Consider the following 19,004-nt stretch of genomic DNA (forward strand, 5'->3'; position numbering starts at 1 on the left):
CCAACTTCCCACTTCATTTAGCCAAACGTTTCCTCTCATTTCCATGAATAATTCTAAGCTTACTGGTGATTTTAATCATTGGTACATATGAATATTTAATGACAAGCAAGTGTCTCTAATCTTAAATAAATTTTTATGTAAAATATGGGGGTTTTGTGAAGTATTAGCTCAATGTTAGATACTCATTGGGCTTCAGCATATACTTGGTTTTGTTTTTTAAGATTTAGTTACTTGAAAGGCAGAGTTGCAGAGGCAGAGAGAGAAAGAAAGAGAGAGACAAGTTGTCCATCCTCTGGTTCATTCTCCAAATGGCTGCGATGCGGGGACCTGGACCCATCCAAAGCTAGGAGCTTCTTCCAGGTCTCCCACGTAGGTGCAGGGGCCCAAGGACTTGGATCATCTTCTGCTGCTTTCTCAGGCCATAGCAAAGTGCTGAATCAGAAGTGGGGCAGCCAGGACTGGAACCGGCACCCATGTGGGATACTGACCCTGTAGGCGGTGGCATTACCCACTACGCCACAGTGCCAGCACCCATACTTGTTTTTGAAAGAGAGGCAGAAGTTGAATCTGTTTGAGTTTATCCTAAATGTCATCATTTTGTTTTCATATAAGAATTAGGGAATGTTTCTAAATAGTTCCCTCCGAATGTATTAATGTCATCTGTAAACAAAAAAAATTCTGATTATTTGGTTTCTTTCTGCCCATTTTAATTATTAGTTCCCAGGAATTTCTTTGCTTCATTTATCTTGTCCTTAAAATTTCAACAAACTTTTAGCCAGAGTGTATGTTACTGTGTTGTGTTATCCTATCTGTTAAAAGTCAAAAAATCTGGGGTTGAGATCTGACATACATACAACTAGATCAAAGATCTATAAAGAAACAGAATCTAATTTAGACGGTTCAAGAGACTGTAATGAAGGGACTATAGAAGTGGGGTGGATTTAGAGAATCCCAGAGAAGCAAGAAAATAGTATTGTGAAAGCCTGTTTCAAACTGAACCTTTCTGAGTTACTAACTAAATTTTAATTATTTTCCACCAGACGGTCTGCCAAATCCCGCAGCAGAAGCCCATATTCATCTAGGCATTCAAGATCTCGTAGCAGGCACAGATTGTCTAGATCCAGAAGTCGTCATTCTAGCATTTCTCCTAGCACACTAACTCTGAAGAGTAGCCTGGCAGCTGAATTGAATAAGAATAAAAAAGCAAGAGCTGCAGAGGCAGCAAGAGCTGCAGAAGCGGCAAAAGCTGCAGAGGCTGCTGCCAAAGCTGCCAAAGCCTCCAACACTTCCACACCCACTAAGGGGAACACAGAAACTGGTGCCAGTGCAACACAAACAAACCATGTGAAGGATGTGAAGAAACTTAAAACTGAGCATGCAGCTTCTCCCTCAAGTGGTGGAACTTCAAAAAGTGAAAAGGCAAAAACAAAGCCACCTCTTCAGGTAGCAAAGGTGGACAATAATTTGATTGTAGATAAAGCCAGCAAGAAAACAGTTGTAGTTGGGAAAGAGAGTAAACCTGCTGCTACAAAGGAGGAATCGGTGGCTGTGAAAGAGAAAACCAAACCACTTACCCCAAGCATAGGAGCCAAGGAGAAGGAGCATCAACATGTGGCTTTAGTAACTTCTACCTTACCACCATTACCTTTGCCTCCCATGCTGCCTGAAGATAAAGATACTGATAGGTAAGTATGAAAAAACTGAGCAATAACTGTTTAAAGAAAAATGTGTCTGAAGTGAGAAATGATTTGACTTTTCCAAGTTCCTCCAAGAAAACTGTGGTAAAAAATATAAGTGAATGAATTTTATTTGTTATGCACATTTTAAGATGAAGCAAATTTTCAGATGGCAATTTACTGTTTCTGCTAAGCAGTTCAGGAAAAGTTTACTATTGCCTTGGGATGCACTGTATATTTGAGGATGAACTTGGATATTAGAAATACCAGCTTTCTTCTTGGCTTAGTTTTCCTTATATGTGCAGAGACAGGACATTTTATGAGAGTCTGGGTCACAGGAGTCTCATAAGTGTGTATTTCAGTTATTTCTAAGTTTCTTCAGTAGCCTTATGAGTTTATCACTTAAGATTATAAAAAATTTATTATAATATAAGTTAGAAATTTGTAATAGTTTATTAATTTATAAAACTAGGAGGTGATATCTTAATTCTTTTAATTTTTTGGCCTACCTTGCAATTAGATAATAATCACATTAAATTACAGAAAACTCTCAATGTAATTATGCTTTCTTTTAACATGTTAATAAGGTTCTGTTATGAATATTGGGGACATGGCTTTTTTTACTTTTGAAAAATTTTATTCTTAAGAAGATGAAGGTAAGAGAGAATTAAAATAACAATATTTCTTATATTTATTCCTAGGGTAGAAAAATTATGCTGTTGTGTGATTTATCTGCCTATTATAGCACTTAACCATTTTTATTTTTAATGAAGAATTTAGAGATGTTCCCCCCTCTTCTATTAAAAAGCAACTGTATGAACACTTTTCCTAACTGACTATTGAATTTCAAAATAGATGGATTAAACGTCTTTCATGTGCTCACTTTGGCTAGCATGAAAATTTTGTAATTTAAAACAAAAGCTCAATTATGATTCCTGTGTTTCATGCCCTCTGATGTGCCTTTTTTCTACAATCAAAATGCTGCTGGGAGACCTCATCCTTGTTACCTAATTTTATTTCTCTAATTGTAGTATTTACAGGTTTGACTCTTCTCCAGGAACACTGAAGGTTTATAACTGTAGTGAGTTGTAATTTTGATGGATCCTGAAATGGATTCTTCTGCACTGAGAAGCTTAAGTGCAAAATTATTATTATTTAGAGAGAAACTCATTACTGAGAATCCAGGTTTTAGTGTATACTTTATTCTTCATGCATACTTTACGGTTAATTTTTACCAGGGACATTTTCTTTTCTCTCCTTTTTCTTTTCTTTTTTTTTTTTTTAAGACTTATTTATTTATTTATTTGAAAGAGTTACAGAGAGAGGAGAGGCAGACAGAGAGAGAGGTCTTCCATCCGATGGTTCATTCCCCAGTTGGCCACAACGGCTAGAGCTACACCAGTCCAAAGCCAGGAGCTAGGAGCTTTTTCCAGGTCTCCCACATGGGTGCAGGGGCCCAACGAGTTGGACCATCTTCTGCTTTGCCAGGCCATAGCAGAGAGCTGGATTGGAAGTGGAACAGCCGGGTCTCGAACTGGTGCCTATATGGGATGCCGGCGCTTCAGGCCACGGCGTTAACCTGTTGTGCCACAGCGCCGGCCCCGGACAATTTCAAGAACTCAGGACATATCTGTGTAACTGCTTAAGGAGGACATTCTCCATGCATCTGTATTTAGAAAAGTGGTTCCACATTTCATTCTTAGTCATTAAAATCTTTTTGATCTACCTTTTCTGTTTTCTCTGACTTTATTTTTTGTTGTGTCTTTGCTCTTCTTTCTTTGAACATGTTTGCATGTTTCATGGATATGGAAATTTTGTAAGATTCCTAAGTAGTCCTGCTAGCATCTCCATGTGGCTCATGACTGATTCATTATCAGTGGGACTTTCTTTGTTTTAGTAGCTACAATTTAAGTACAGGTTAAGCATCCTTAATCTGAAAATCCAAAAATTTTTCAGCACTGACATGACATGTAATGTGAATTTCAGATTTTTTTGATTAGGGATGCTCAGTTGGTAAAGTGTATGCAGATATTCCAAAATCTGAAAAACTCCAAAATCTCATATTTCTGATCCTTAGCATTTTGCATAAGGGATATTCTACCAAATGTTAAATGTTTAAGAACAAACATTAGCTTTTTTATTTTTAATTAATTAATTAATTTATTTTTTGACAGGCAGAGTTAGACAGTGAGACACAGAGAAAAAGGTCTTCCTTGCAAGTTGGTTTACCCTGCAAATGGCTGCTACGGCCGGTGCGCTGCGCCGATCCGAAGCCAGGAGCCAGGTGCTTCCTCCTGGTCTCCCATGCAGGTGCAGGGCCCAAGAACCTGGGCCATCCTCCATTGCACTCCTGGGCCACAGCAGAGAGCTGGACTAGAAGAGGAGCAACCGGGACAGAATCCGGCACTGCAGCTGGGACTAGAACCCAGGGTACGGGTGCCGCAGGCGGAGGATTAGCTAGAGAGCTGAGGCGCTGGCCAGCTTTTTTATTTTTTAAAAAAGTTTTTTTGATTAAATAACAATGTATTGTGGAGGTAAATGTTTGGCCTACTAGTTAATTATGGTACTTTTGTACCATATCACAGTGCCTACGTTCACTAAAGTCCAGCTCCCTGGGAGGCAGCAGGTGAGTCGCTACCACCCAGCTTGGGCTTCACCCAGTCTTGGTTATTGTGGACATTTGGGTAGTGAACCAGCAGATGGCAGCTGTCTGTTTCTCTTTGCCTCTTGATTAAAAAAAAAAAAAAAAAAAAAAAAAAAAGTGAAATAGAGAAATGGCTAAAAGTGATTACTTTTAGAAGTAAATGGGGTTGAAGAATATCATTAAAGCAGAAGACAGTTAATAGTTCTTGTACGATTAGATGAAATGCTGTAAGTGAAACCTCCCCATTGGGTTGTAATATTAAGTGTAGTTTTTGGTCTATTTGTGTCTCCTGCTAGTGTTAGTACTTGTTCTTTCTTTGCCTCAGTCTGTTTAGTTCTGTCCAAGGGTGAATAGCTTAGTTGTGAGGATTAAATTAGTTAATGGACAGAATTTTGTAAACTGTAAAGCACAGTGAATTTTGGATATTCCGATTATTTGTCTTTTTTTTTTTAAAGATTTACTTATTTGAAAGGCAGAATGTGATGGAGGAAGAGGATACTTTCTGTTTTGCGCTAAATAGCTACAAGGATACTTCAAAATATTCATGGAAAATGTAATCAAACATAAGCTTATTTTAGCACTCGGGATTTTGAGACCCATGCATGGCGTTTTCATGAGACATACTTCCCATGGATGTTTTTGAAGACACCTTGTATGCATGGGTTTCAAAATTTTATTGCATCAAGACAGACTTTTTTTTTTTTTGACAGGCAGAGTGGATAGTGAGAGAGAGAGAGAGAGAGACAGAGAGAAAGGTCTTCCTTTTTGCTGTTGGTTCACCCTCTAATGGCCGCTGCAGCCGGCGCATCTCGCTGATCGAAGCCAGAGCCAGGTGCTTCTCCTAGTCTCCCATGTGGGTGCAGGGCCCAAGCACCTGGGCCATCCTCCACTGCACTCCCGGGCCATAGCAGAGAGCTGGCCTGGAAGAGGGGCAACTGGGACAGAATCCGGCGCCCCAACCGGGACTAGAACCCGGTATGCCGGTGCCACAAGGTGGAGGATTAGCCTGTTAAGCTGGCGCCGGCCAAGACAGACTTTTAATTCTGTTTTCCATGACCTTTTTGAGGTACCCTTGTATTGAATATGGTTTGTAAACTATTCCTTTTGTTGTAAAGAAGCAGTCCTTTTTTTTTTTCTCCAGGTATTTTATTGAAAGGCAGAGTGACAGAGAGGGAGAGACAGAGAGGAGATCTTCCATCTCTTTTTTTTTTCCCCAAATGGCCACAACAGCTTGGGCTGGGTCAGGCTAAATCCAGGAGCCAGGAGCTGGGAACTATATCTGGGTCTCACATGTGGGTGGCAGGACTCCAACTAGTTGGGTCGTTGTCTGCCTTTCCAGGTTCATTCAGTCATTAGAAAAGTTGAAAGCATAAAATTAATATCTGTATAACCTCCATGTGTACTCAGAAATTAATATTTTGCCTGTATATGCTCATCTTCTCTCTGTAGATATTTTAAAAAACTAATAGGATGTGTGTGTATATACTACTTTTGCTGTACCATTTTATTTTTTCAAAGGTTTATTTATGTGAAAGAGTTACAGAGAGAGAGGGAGAGATCTTCTATCTGCTGGTTCACTCCGCAGATGGCTGCAATGGCTGGTTATGAACCAGGCTGGAAACCAGGAACCTCTTCCAGGTCTCCCATGAGGGTAGCGCGGGCCATTTGTGTCTGCTTTTCTCAGATAGAGGTTATATAGGCATTGATGCTTTCAGCAGAGAGCAGGATTGGAAGCGGAGCAACCAGGATACAACCAGCACCCATATGGGATACTGGCATTGCAGGCAGTGATTTGCAGTGATTTTACCTGCTACACCACAATGCTGGCCCCTCTTTTAAATTTTAATTTCATTTTCCCATCATCTTTAAAAGTTTTTTGTATTTATTCATTGGAGAGGCAAAGAGACAGGGACAGAGAGAAACAGAGAGAGTGCTTCTATCTGTTGGTTCACTCTCCAAATGCCAGAAGAGTCAAGAATTCAAGCTAGGACTTCTGCATGAGTGTCAGAGACCCAATTGAATCAGTTTCCTCCTACGGTGCACATTGGCAGGAAGGTGGAATCAGAAATGAAGCCTGGACTTGAACCCAGACACTCTAATATAGATGCCAGAGACCCAAGCCAAACATCCACTCTGATATTTACTTGATGAAATTTATTTATCTGCCAAGAATAAGCACAATATCTTGCTTATCACACTATCATTGTACCTGAGGAAATTCATAATGGTTGTATAATATCTTCTGTTTGTATAAATTCAAATTTATCCAGTCTCCTTCACTCTCCAGTTGACTTTAAAGAATTTAGGCCAATAGGCTTAAGAAATGTCCATCTTTGAATTTGTCTGATTGTTTATTCTTGGTGTCATTTAATTTGTTTGTCTCTAATCCTTTCATTTTTCATTAACTTAAAAGTTAATTCTTTGGATTAAGGATGAACAGTTTTTTACTCAAAATACGTAAGAGGTGATTGTTATATACTTCATGCTGTTGTTACAGGAGAAATAAAATGTCTTACTTTAGTGGTAGTGAGGCAGTTATTTGGTTAAGGTGATGAGCAACCTTATGATCTCTCCCTATATAAGAATGCATTTCACGTCTATAAGTAGAAGTAAGTAAGCTGTAAGATAATACTTTGGCAGTATGTGAATATCTTTTTCCACAACAATTTATCAACTAATGGTTTCGCAACAATTCGTATTTGTCTAAATTAGTTATTACACTAGGGGCTGCAAATGATTTGCTAATTCTGTCATTCTTGTTAACATTGGCCAGGCTTGTTTTGTAAATAAGATACTTCCCCCACTGGTTACTCCTTCTAGTCTTGTAGATTTTTATTTGTTTTCTGTGTATCTATCATTTAAGAATCACCATTGTTTTTGATGCTTGAGTTGTCTGAAATTTGGCGGGTAGAAACACCTGACTATTTTATCCTTTTGATGTGAGCTCATTTGTTTGTTTTATGCTTCCTAGCCAAATAACATTTTGGGCTCATTTTGAAATCTGCTTCTCTCCCAGCGCTGTAGTCTGTTTCCTTCCCCCAGTCCTAAGATAGCTGTTATCTGTGTACTCTCATGCTATATAGTTTTCTTTCTTTTTTTTTTAAATTAAAATCATACCATGCATAATGCTCTTTGACTTGTTTTTTTTTTTTTTTTCATTTAATATGTTGGAGATGTTTCAGTGTTGCTATAGATAGGCCCAGTATTCATGTTTGTAGAAATGGATGCATCCTACTTATGCTATTGATTAGGAGATTTTTATGTTTAAAATGCTATTAAATTTACATATATATTATTTTATATATTAGTATTTATATATTAGTTTTTGTATAGATTTAAGAAATTTTTAGGATAGCTGCATGACAAAATATACACATTAATTTGATGAACATTGTCAAGTTATATCTTAATAAGGCCACATACCAATTTGTGTTCCTAAATGTGTGAAATTGTTTAACAGTACTGGATATTGTCAATTCTGAATTTTTGATAATCTTTATATAGCTTGTTTCTTTTTACATGTTTTGTGATTGACAGTGATGTGTAGTATCTTTCTGGACATTGATTATTTTTTACCAGTGAATTGCTTGTTTATATCCTATGCTAGCTTTTCCTTAAGATAGTTTCCTTTTTTCTAATTGATCTTTAGGTGTACTTATGTTATGGTTCTTTGCCTCCTAGAGTTTGTTGCTTTTTCTTTCTTTTTTTTTTTTAAGATTTATTTATTCATTTGCAAGTCAGAGTTACACAGAGGAGAGTGAGGGAGGAAGGAAAGGAGGGAGGGAGGGAGAGAGAGAGAGAGAGAGAGAGAGAGAGGGGTCTTCCATTCTCTGGCACACGGCTCAATTGGCCGCAGCGGCTGTAGCTGCGCTGATCTGAAGCCAGGAGCCAGGAGCCTCCTCCGGGTCTCCCACATGGGTACAGGGGCCCAAGGACTTGGGCCATTTTCCACTGCTTTCCCAGGCAATAGCAGAGAGCTGGATTGCAAGAGAAGCAGCCATGACTAGAACCGTAGCCCATACAGGATGCAAGTGCTTCAGGCCAGGCGTTAACACTGTGCCACAGCATGGGCCCCATGAGTCTGTTGCTTTTTTGGCCTTTGTTTTGTTTCTATTTATAGGGATGTTTTCCATTTTTATTGTAATCAAATGTATCTTTTTCTTTTAAAACTTTCAGGTTTACAAGCAAAGTGTTTTCTTACAAAGATTGTTCTTGGTTACCATGTGAGGAAGGAAAAAGTGGTCTGGTTCTCCACTCCTCTTCTATCCAGTGTTGTTCCCAATACCATTCATGGAATGATCCATCTCATTAATTTGAAATGCCATATATAGAAATTCTTAAAGATACACCTGTGTTTCTGTACTTTGTTTTGGCTTTTTTTTTTTTTTTTTTTGCCAGTACCTTAATGTTTTAATGTCTTTAGCTGCATTATGTATTAGCTTTCAAACTCAAAATTCTACCAGAGAGACAGGCAGGCAATATAAAAGTGATTCGGACTGGCCGCAAATGGTGGAGTTAGAAATGTGCCAGGGGATTCCGACACAATCCCATCAAGATGGCATGTACCAATGCCATCGCACTAGTCCAAGTGATCAATTTCAGCTCACAATTGATAGCTCTGATAGATCTAAGAGTCAAAGAGATCACACAAACAAGACTAGTGTCTGCTAATACTAACTGATAGAATCAAAAAGGGAGAGAAAGATCCAACATGGGAAGTGGGATACACAGCAGACTCATAGGATGGCAGATGTCCTAAACAACACTCTGGCCTCAGAATCAGCCCTCAAGGCATTCAGATCTGGCTGAAGAGCCCATGAGAGTATAGCAGGCATGGAAAGCCAAGATATCATGGAAAAAAAAAAAAAGACCTAAATGAATGATCTCGGTGAGTGAGATCCCAGTGCAAAGAACGGGGCCATCAAAGAAGGAGGTACCCTTCTCCGAAGGGAGGAGAGAACTTCCACTTTGACTATGACCCTATCGGAATAAGATCAAAGTCAGCGAACTCTAAAGGCTTCCATAGCCCTGGCAACTCATGACTAGAGCCTAGGGAGATTACTGACGCCATGAACAGGAGTGTCAAATTGTTAAATCAGCAACAGGAGTCACTGTGTACTTACACCCCATGTGGGATCTGTCCCTAATGTGTCGTCTAAAGCCAAGTGATGCTATAACTAGTACTGAAACAGTATTTTTATACTTTGCGTTTCTGTGTGGGCACAAACTGATGAGGTCTTTACTAACTATATACTGAAGTGATCTTCTGTATATAAAGAGAATTGGAAATGAAAAAAAAACAACCTGGTGTTAAAATGGAAATGGCATAGAAAATTAATTAATTTGAAAAAAAATTATGTAGGATCTCTGTCTTTAATGTGCTGTACATTGCTATTTAATGCTATAATTAGTAATCCAATGGTAGTTTTTTCACTTTATGTTGCTATATGGGCAAAATGTTGAAATCTTTACCTAATATATACTAAACTGATCTTCTGTATACAAAGAGAATTGAAAATGAATCTTTACATGAATGGAAGGGGAAAGGGAGCGGGAAAGGGGAGGGTTGCGGGCGGGAGGGAAGTTATGGGAGGGGGGAAGCCATTGTAACCCATAAGCTATACTTTGGAAATTTATATTCATTAAATAAAAGTTTAATAAAAAAAAAAGTGAAAGGTATGGAGAAAATTAGTCATTAGTGAACAGCCTTGTTGCTGAGCCTCAACTTCAGTGCTGCTGCAAAAGACTTTGTGCACAGTATCAGTAGGACTTTTGCTATTTTAAAACAGAATCCTGGAATCTGAATATTTATGCAAGTCTTCTGATTTAGAAATATTTACCATTGATTTGTAGGTTTTGGCAAAACATTGGCTATACTAACACATTGAATAGACTTCATCCAGACATCGGGATCTCTTTAAATAAGTTGGCCATTTCACAGGGCAAATACATCTTCATTATTCTTTCTAGAAATTTTTGGGAAGTTCCTTTACCCTTACTCTTAGATTTTATAAACAGCTTGTCAAGTTGCATTTAATGAACTCTTGCTTCGGTTTTGTTAGGGACTGTATTAACCATAAAAGAGTAATTTGGCACTGTGGCTTAGTGGGTTAAGCTGCCACCTGCAACACTGGCATCCCATATGAGTGTGGGTTCAAGTCCTGGCTGCTCCACTTCTCATCAGTCTCTCTGCTAATGCACCTGGGAAAGCAGCAGAAGATGTTCTGAGTCCTTGGGCCCCTGCACCAACCTGAAACCCAAAAGAAGCTCCTGTTTCCTACCTTCAGATTGGCCCAACTCCAGCATTTGGGAAGTGAACCAGCGTATGGAATATCCCTCTCTCTCTGTCTCTCACCTCTCTCTCTCTCTCTCTCTCTCTCTCTCTAACTCTGCCTTGCCAATAAATAATTTTTTTCTTTTTTAAGATGTATTTATTGGCAAGGCAGAGTTACAGAGCAAGAGAAGGAGAAGTAGAGAGAGAGAAAGAGAAAGAGGTCTTCCACCTGCTGGTTCACTCCCCAGTTGGCTGCAGCAGCTGGAGCTGTGCCGATCCAAAGCCAGGATCCCAGGAGCTTCTTCCAGGTCTCCCATGTGGGTGCAGGGGCCCAAGGACTTGGGCCATCCTCCACTGCTTTCCCAGGCCATAGCAGAGAGCTGGATCGGAAGTGAAGCAACCGGGTCTCGAACTGGTGCCCATATGGGATGCTGACGCTTCAGGCCAGGGTGTTAACCCACTTTGCCACAGTGCCGGCTGCACAATATGTTATTTTAACATTCATGCTGTACAGATGTCCTTAGGAAAAAAACTAATTCTATAGCACTATTATCCTTAAGTTTTATGTTTTACAGTTGTGTGTAGTATACTATTTCATTCTGGAAGGTAAGGAAACTTAGCTTTGATTAGTGTCTTGCAGTGTGAAATAGCACAAGAAATGCACAGCCATTACACACTACCTTACAGAGTTACATTTTTATTGCCTAACTACATTTTTATGTTTTACTTATTTGATTTTCTTTTTTAGCTTACGAGGAAATATTTCAGTAAAAGCTGTTAAAAAAGAAGTAGAAAAGAAACTCCGATGTTTACTTGCTGATTTACCATTGCCTCCTGAGCTGCCAGGAGGAGATGATCTCTCAAAGAGTCCAGAAGAAAAGAAAACAGCAACACAGTTACATAGTAAAAGGAGACCTAAGTATGTGCTTACTTTCTACCTGCTCATAAATTGACTAGAAATGATTCTGGATCATCATAAATTTATAAAACACAAACTTTAAGATTAAATAAAAAGTGTATTCATTCTTCCAATTTAAGTATATGAATAAGTTTTTTCATAAGTGCTTGCATACCTATTTACTATTACAAATAAAACAAGATTCAATATTCTCTCACAGTTTGCAATGTATTAATTTCTTGGGGTATTACATGTATTCAAGATAATTTCTGTAATTAAGATACCTGTGTGACATAGACACATTGAAATTGGCAGGGTAGAATAAGCATTCAGTGAGCCCAAATTAGTAATGGGCAAGCTGTTATGTTTAGCTGCATTTTCCCCTCTAAATGCATTCTTTATTTTTGCAAAAGATACAGTGGAAAACATTTGAAATCTGTATTTTTAGTTAGCTTCAAGTAAGTGTCTAGAGAGAATTCTTTCCCTTGAAACTTTTTCATCAGTTAAAGGGACTAATTGATGCTTTTTTTTTTTTTTTCCTTCAATTTAACCAAGGGAAAGTGGGACTAAGACTTTGAGTTAGTTCTGATTTTAGAAGTGCTGTTCAGCTAGTGGTGCCTAGAATAAGGGTAAGAAGTCATGTTCTAGTATGGAGTAGAAAGCTACAAAAGTTTTATGTCTTTGAGCGTACTGAGGTGTTATTATTTGGAATTTCTATGATCTACTAGAATATTAAAATGCAGCAAAATTTAATATTTTGGAGAATGAAATTTTGTTGTATCTAAATCTTATTAAAAGTGGGTTTCTAGGAGTTGATTATGTCATTTACTTTTGAAATTTTTAAAATTACTTTTTAAAAATATTCCATCCAGCCATAAGTTTAATTTATTGATAAGTTTAATAGATTTTTGTTAATGTTTATTATTGAATTTTGTTTAAGCAGATGTTAGAGAACTTTTTTTCTACTAGTGTTGGTTTCATCCACTCATTGGAAAATTGCATTTTATTTCTGAAAACCCTTTATTCAAGTTCCATGATTTCTCTTCCCAGTTAAAGTAATAGTCTACAGAAGAAGAGTCAGTATGTTGAAATGATATCATGACTTTTATGATAAATTACAATACCAAAACACATTGTTACTGGCCTTGGATACGTGATCACAAAAATGCAAGATTAGCAGAAAATAAATGATGCAATGGGTGGAGGGTGGATACTGAGTAATTAAACATTTAAAAGTTTGCTTGATTGTATATAAAAACTTCAGAACTATATTTGATAGAATTTGTGGGCCTCGATATGGTGAAATCAAAGAAAAAGATATTGACTGGGGAAAACGCTGCGTGGATAAATTTGATATCATCGGAATTATTGGAGAAGGTACTTATGGACAAGTTTACAAGGCCAGGGATAAAGACACTGGTAAGAATGCCTTGTTCTGGGGATCTTTGGGCTTGTGAAATGTACTTAATTTGTGCTTTTTTCCTAATCTGTAGCTTTAGGAATTATAAAATATTCGGTTCAAATTTATTGGGCTTTTGTTTCATCTTGTTTTTAGCTTTACACACGCACTTGTGTAGGATACGGGTACAGGTAAATGGGTTTGATACGAATGTATTTTCAGAAGTGTTCTTTCAGCATTTGTGATGAGCTTTATGGTGGAATTTTTTTTTTCTTCACCCCCTCCTGTGGTGAATAAAACTTAGAAGTCAAGGAGAAAAGTGTATTACCGGCGCCGGTGCTGTGGCTCACTTGGTTAATCCTCCTCCTGCGGCGCCGCCATCCCATATGGGCGCTGGTTCTAGTCCCGGTTGGGGTGCCGGTTCTGTCCCGGTTGCTCCTCTTCCAGTCCAGCTCTCTGCTGTGGCCCGGGAGTGCAGTGAAAGATGGCCCAAGTGCTTGGGCCCTGCACCCTCATGGGAGACCAGGAGGAAGCACCTGGCTTGTGGCTTCTGATCGGCGTAGCTCTGGCCATAGCGGCCATTTGTGGGGTGAACCAACTGAAGGAAGGAAGACCTTTCTCTCTGTCTCTCTCTCTCACTGTCTAACTCTATCTGTTAGCAATCTGAGAAATTAACTCTATCTGTAAAATAAAAAAAAAAAGTGTATTACCTACAGTTAATCTCTGTAATAATTTTTTTGTGGTAAGCCTGACATATTTTTTTTTTTTTGGTCAATTCTTTTGTTCATAGAAATTGTCCTTAGAGGCCAGATGTTAGCAGCTTAATGTTTTAAAACATAATCAGGAACTTGGGAGAAAATTTTAAAAGACCTTGAAGACGAGGAAAAGTTGCTGTGTCATAAGCTATATACAGAAGATACGTGTTTTACTAAATAATGCATTGAGTTAGTATTTAATCTTTACTCATAATTTCTTGTTGAAATAAGCCAGTAGATTAAAATGGCATAACTGTTTGAGGCCATTTAGTATGGGGAGGTGACTTTATAGTTAGAAAATACTAAAGACAACTACAGCATAGAGTAATAATTTATATTTATAATGAGGTATTGTCAAAAAGATTAAATGAAAACCTTTTAAAATGGTTTAACGACACAAAAGAACAAAAAAAACCTTTTGTTTAAAGAAACAAAAGGTATGTGTGCAAATAGTACATTACAGGTACTTCCATAAAAAAGTAACGGTAAGCTTTCTTTTAGAAAATTGGTAAGAACAAAATTTCTTTTTCTCCAAAAAAAAAAAAAAATAGTGAAATGAACAAAATCTTTATTACAATGAATTTTTTCCTTATAATAGTCTTTGAGTATATGTGGATATTTTATTTATTATATAGATTTTATTTGACACAAAACTCTTAGATAAATTGTGTGGCAACTTTGTGTAGTGGGGAAAGAAGATATAGTAGTACCAATTTTACTATTAGGTAACTGGGCAGCTTTGGCCAAGTGATATGTTTGAGTATACATTCTCATCTGTTCAGACGTTTTATGCACATATAAGCATATTGGATATGTTTATTTTTCTTGCCTTCGTTTAAAAAAATGACAACGTAATATGCCCACTTTGTAGCCTTTTGCTTTTTTCCTAAATATATGCATGGAATTCATAGAACAACAATATATATTGGCCTACCTCATTTTTTTTTTTTTTTTTTTTTGACAGGCAGAGTGGATAGAGAGAGAGAGACAGAAAGAAAGGTCTTCCTTTTTGCCGTTGGTTCACCCTAAAATGGCCGCTGCGGCCGGCGCATCTCGCTGATCCGAAGCCAGGAGCCAGGTGCTTCTCCTGGTCTCCCATGTGGGTGCAGGGCCCAAGCACCTGGGCCATCCTCCACTGCACTCCCGGGCCATAGCAGAGAGCTGGCCTGGAAGAGGGGCAACTGGGATAGAATCCGACGCCCCAGCCGGGACTAGAACCCAGTGTGCCCGGCGCCGCAAGGTGGAGGATTATTAGCCTGTTAAGCCACGGTGCCGGCTCATTAGTTTTAACAGTTATAAGTACTTCATGGTTCATATAAATAGTCCTTAATTTATATATCGAGATATAATTTCTTTATCTATAGTATCATTTGCTATGTTGGAAACTAAAATATATTTTATGAGTTGTAATTTTAAGAGGTAGGAACAGAAATTATGGATTAAATAAAATAGACTTAAAAAATGTCATTTGCTAACGGGGTTTTATTTAATTTTCTAATAGGAGAAATGGTAGCCTTAAAAAAAGTACGTCTAGATAATGAAAAAGAAGGCTTCCCAATTACAGCAATCCGAGAAATTAAAATTCTCCGGCAACTTACCCATCAGAGTATTATTAATATGAAGGAAATAGTGACTGATAAAGAAGATGCTTTGGATTTTAAGAAGGACAAAGGTATGTGTGCAAATTTAAATAACCAGTTCTTTGTAGTCATGATACTGCTGACTTTTAGATATTGTTGCAGATAGCTCACCATTTGAATAATTATTAGATACATTTAACTATTGCTTGATGTAAATTCTTTTTAAATTTAGTAGAATTGAAGAAGTATTTGCATCAATGGTTTTTGAGTCATATAAGTGAATTATATATTGCCGATGTTAAACAGTATGCACTCTTTTTGAGAATCACATAATTTTTTTCCTTTTTTTTAAACAAAATGAAATTCATTTCAAAAGCATAAGAGAACGTTTACATTTGAAAAAAGTGACAAACAGGTGCCTTGCAAAAGAAAAAAAACACATGGCATGAAATTTTTATTCAAATTTTGGAAGCAAAAATAACCTAAGTTTTACACTACTGCTTTAGGAAGGGAAAGGGGAACAAAAAGTGGTAGGGAAGAAATGCAGTCAACTCAGTATTTAACTGGAGAAAGTAAAATCACTTCTGCTCAGCTTTGAGTTTACAAATACGCTTGAAAAAAGAGGAAAAACTACATGTTCAGATTTATATAGTTGTAGTGCCAATAGTTCCTGTACTTGAAATGGCTTTAGGCCACTTGTTGTTCTATATCTGAGGTCCAGACAAGCTGGTCACAGTTTTCAAAGGACAGTTCCTTGTTCCTATGTTCAGAATCCTAGGGAGCTTAGGTTCTAGTTTAGAATCATTTGAACATTTAGATATTATTGCCACCACTCCATAGCTAAGCTGACCAACTTCTTTTGCTCACTTGTGTCATTCCAGTCTTTGAGAAATATTTTCCCCGTAAACATGTATTGTAATTCTAACAAAGGGGCTCTGCTTTTTCCCCAGTGTAGAAATAAGAGTAGTGAAGACACCTGCAATGGAATCATAAACTAATTCCTCAAAAAATACATCAAACTCCTAGAAATGTCATTCCAGCAATTTGATCTGAATAGTGAACTTGGGGAGGGATGATTAACTGGAACAAAAACATGAAATGTTCAAATGCAGAGCAAAGGATTTGTGCTATCAAAAATACCCATGACATTAAATACTTTGCAAACCTCCCATCTGTTGTTATATATAATTTTTAGTCTTCATCTTTTAGTGATTGAAAAAATAGTTTTAAGTAGCTTTAGAACATACTTAACCTGCATGTAACAAATGTCTTAGCTTACAAGGAAACTTCAAGGTAGGTGTATTTATTACTTCTAGAAGTGTGAAGACAAAAATCTTTCTTGAAATTGCCCTTAATAAACTATAGGGTGTATAGTTGGCTTTAGCAAAATGTCTACTGCCAGTATGTTTTAGATCTTTTGAGTAAGACTTTGGAATAAAAGTTGACTTTCCTTTATCATCTGTGCTTTTCAAACAGCAAAAAAATGTTTTTCAATATAAATCCATTAAACAGATTAAATAAGGTAAGCTTCAGTTGAACATGGCATTTAGTGTTCTTTCTTTACCAGCTCCATGCACGCACACATACATGCGCGCGCGCACACACACACACACCCCATTCTGTCCCTTCTGTTGGTTTTTGTCCATAGTATAGCTCAGATTTCTTAACCTGACATATAACATTGTTTGACTTTTTAATTGTTTTGTTATAACTACTTACTATGTGGTAGAAAGTTACTGTTTTAACATATATTAGATTGTCTGAGATTTGAGACTTAGCTTATTAGCAAGATGTTTAGCTTTTCAGAGTCTGTACCCCTTTATTCATAAAAGGGAAACATCTCTCTAAGTGTGTAGTAAGAATTAAATTAAGAACTTAACCATTAAGATGATTTGCAAATGTTACTTGTTTTGCATTAATCTGGTGTTCTAGTGAAATTAGTGTATTTGCTTTTTCCTCCAGCATTGACAGGCCCTACTACTCCTTTGATTTGTGGGATCAATTCTTTGCTTATTTCTCTAATTCCACTTCTATCATTTTTGTTTGCTCACCAAGCTTCAGTCACATTGGTCATTGGGGTTCTCAATAGACCAGTACACTTTTCTGCTTTAAAGTCATTATGTGTTCTACTTCCCTTGGCTTAAATCTCACCAACTCAACACCATGCACACTGAATCCTTGTGCCACAGCATATACATGTACATGTAGTTTGAAAGTCAAACTTCCTGCTTCCAAGATCTTAATCTGAATGTTGCTTCATTGATTTATGAACCCTTTCCTAGTCTTCCCAGTGTCCGTCACTACAGACACACAATTTAAAGGATTTTTTCCCAGTAAGTGAGACAACATTGATTTGTCACTTACTTTTTTCTCCATATGAAGGTGGGATCCATATTACTTTCATTTGCTGACATGCCCCTTACCTAAGTTAGTGACTGGATCATCAAAGGTATTCAGTGACTAATTGCTAAATGAGTTCTACTTATATTATCCTGTTCATACTTTATTACTTTTTTTTTTTTTTTTGACAGGTAGAGTGGACAGTGAGAGAGAGAGAGAGAGAAAGGTCTTCCTTTTTCCGTTGGTTCACCCTCCAATGGCCGCCGTGGTAGTGTGCTGCGGCTGGCGCGCTGCGCTGATCCGATGGCAGGAGCCAGGTGCTTCTCCTGGTCTCCCATGGGGTGCAGGGCCCAAGGACTTGGGCCATCCTCCACTGCACTCCCGGGCCATAGCAGAGAGCTGGCCTGGAAGGGGGGCAACCGGGACAGGATCGGTGCCCCGACCGGGACTAGAACCCGGTGTGCCGGCGCCGCAAGGCGGAGGATTAGCCTAGTGAGCCGCGGCGCCGGCCATACTTTATTACTTTTTAAAAAACTTCTACCTCTGAATGTACAGAATGTTTATGATCTTCATGTTAGTGTATTTATGGTCATAAATTATTTTTCTTTCCAGATTATAAATTCTCTGAAGCCATTTTGTTTTGCTTTAATCCCTCACGGTGCTTAGCACTGTATTTTATACATCATAGACTTTCATGTATTTGCATCTAATGTCTTCTGTTTTATAATCCTGTTTATAGTTGTATGAATCATAATAAGAATGTGTTTTTCTATGTGAGAAGTTACAGTTGGGTACCAGGTGTTAGTTAAATGTGTTATAATATTTTAGGGTATAATATTTGTAAATAATTATCTTGAAATGAATCTAGTAATTTTAATGTGAGCCATAATGAAGTCACGTGCTTTTATGAAAAGGGAACTAGATTTTCTAATCCTGACCATGTTGGCTGTGTGATTTAGTAATTGTGATTGCTACACTGGAATAGAAAACCATTTGGGATTGTTAGTTTAATATGGGCTGGTCTAAAACATGTATATTAGAGTTTATAGAATGTAAAACTGAAACTGTATACTTAAATACTTTATTTTTTATTATTTATTTTTAAAGAGTTTTTTTTTTTTTTTTTAATTTGAAAGAGTTACATAGAGAGGTAGAGCCAGAGAGAGAGAGAGAGAGAGAGTGCTGGTTCACTCCCTAGATGGCAGCAATGGTCAGAGCTGAGCCAATCTGAAGCCAAGAGCCAGGAGTTTCTTCTGGATCTCCCATGTGGGTGCAGGGGCCCAAGCACCCAGGCTATCCTCTACTGCTTTCCCAGACCATAGCAGGGAGCTGGATCAGAAATAGAGCAGCTGGGACTCGAACTGGTGCCTATATGGGATGCTGGTACTGCAAGCCAGGGCCTTAACCCACTGCACCACAGTGCCAGCCCCAAGATTTA

At 37.8% G+C, this 19,004-nt stretch overlaps 1 protein-coding gene across 2 annotated transcripts in view; it reads left to right on the forward strand.

Annotated features, from left to right (window-relative positions):
• The window catches only part of CDK13 (cyclin dependent kinase 13), a 115,237-nt gene that overhangs the window by 26,948 nt on the left and 69,285 nt on the right, over window positions 1–19,004 (forward strand). For both annotated transcript variants that reach the window (XM_062179188.1, XM_062179189.1), the window contains exons 2-5: window positions 1,041–1,685; window positions 11,343–11,513; window positions 12,772–12,911; window positions 15,148–15,318. In XM_062179188.1, coding sequence (XP_062035172.1) covers window positions 1,041–1,685; window positions 11,343–11,513; window positions 12,772–12,911; window positions 15,148–15,318 — 1,127 coding nt within the window. The remainder of the gene's footprint in view (window positions 1–1,040; window positions 1,686–11,342; window positions 11,514–12,771; window positions 12,912–15,147; window positions 15,319–19,004) is intronic.

The sequence above is a fragment of the Lepus europaeus genome, chromosome 20, assembly GCF_033115175.1.
Source record: "Lepus europaeus isolate LE1 chromosome 20, mLepTim1.pri, whole genome shotgun sequence".
Taxonomy (NCBI): Eukaryota; Metazoa; Chordata; class Mammalia; order Lagomorpha; family Leporidae; genus Lepus; species Lepus europaeus.